The 688-nt window shown below is 57.7% G+C and overlaps 1 protein-coding gene across 1 annotated transcript in view; it reads left to right on the top strand.

The window, feature by feature from the left end:
- Positions 1-688, top strand: part of LOC119591621 (paired box protein Pax-6-like) — a 23,785-nt gene that overhangs the window by 16,093 nt on the left and 7,004 nt on the right. The window contains exon 6 of the mRNA XM_037940376.1: positions 178-425. Coding sequence (XP_037796304.1) covers positions 178-425 — 248 coding nt within the window. The remainder of the gene's footprint in view (positions 1-177; positions 426-688) is intronic.

Here is a 688-nt window from a genome sequence, read left to right on the forward strand (position 1 = left end):
TACTATATCAGTACAAACTGTATATTTCTTTCATATATTTACTGTATCTACTTCATGCATAGTATATGTTAGTACAAGTAAACCCATATGTGCGTTTGCATCCCATCCGCACCATGCACACCCCCCGCACCACATTCTCCGCCTCGCCTCTGACGCCGCCCTCTGTGTCTCCCGCAGCATGTCCGGATCGCTGAGCTCCATGGGCGGCTCGTGCCTGCAGCAGCGGGACGCCGCCTCCGCCTACCCGTACATGTTCCACGACCCGCTGTCGTCGCTCTCCTCCTCGTACCAGCGGTCCTCGTCGCAACTCGCCTCCTGCGGGAACGCGGCGTCGCAGGCGGCCGTGTCCTCCTTCAACGCCGCAAGCCACGCGGCGGCCGCATCCTACGCCGCGGCCACGTCCTCTGCGGGCGGCACTGGCACCGGTGAGTATCAGAGATTAGTGTTTTTTTAAGGTATTCCTTGATCTTGGGGACTGCGCGCGGACTGCGGCGAAGTGACCAAGACTCTTGCCCGCGCCTGACGCCCGCCAGACTGCGCGGTGCCCGTCCTTCCGCCACGGCCCTGGGCGGCACTGGCACGCGCACGAGTTCAAGAATATTGTGTTTGTTTAGGTTTCATTGTAATATTGGTACTCGACTGCAAGTGATCAAAGAATATATCTTCTATGTCCTACCAATACTGCGCT

The sequence above is a fragment of the Penaeus monodon genome, chromosome 29, assembly GCF_015228065.2.
Source record: "Penaeus monodon isolate SGIC_2016 chromosome 29, NSTDA_Pmon_1, whole genome shotgun sequence".
Classification (NCBI taxonomy): domain Eukaryota; kingdom Metazoa; phylum Arthropoda; class Malacostraca; order Decapoda; family Penaeidae; genus Penaeus; species Penaeus monodon.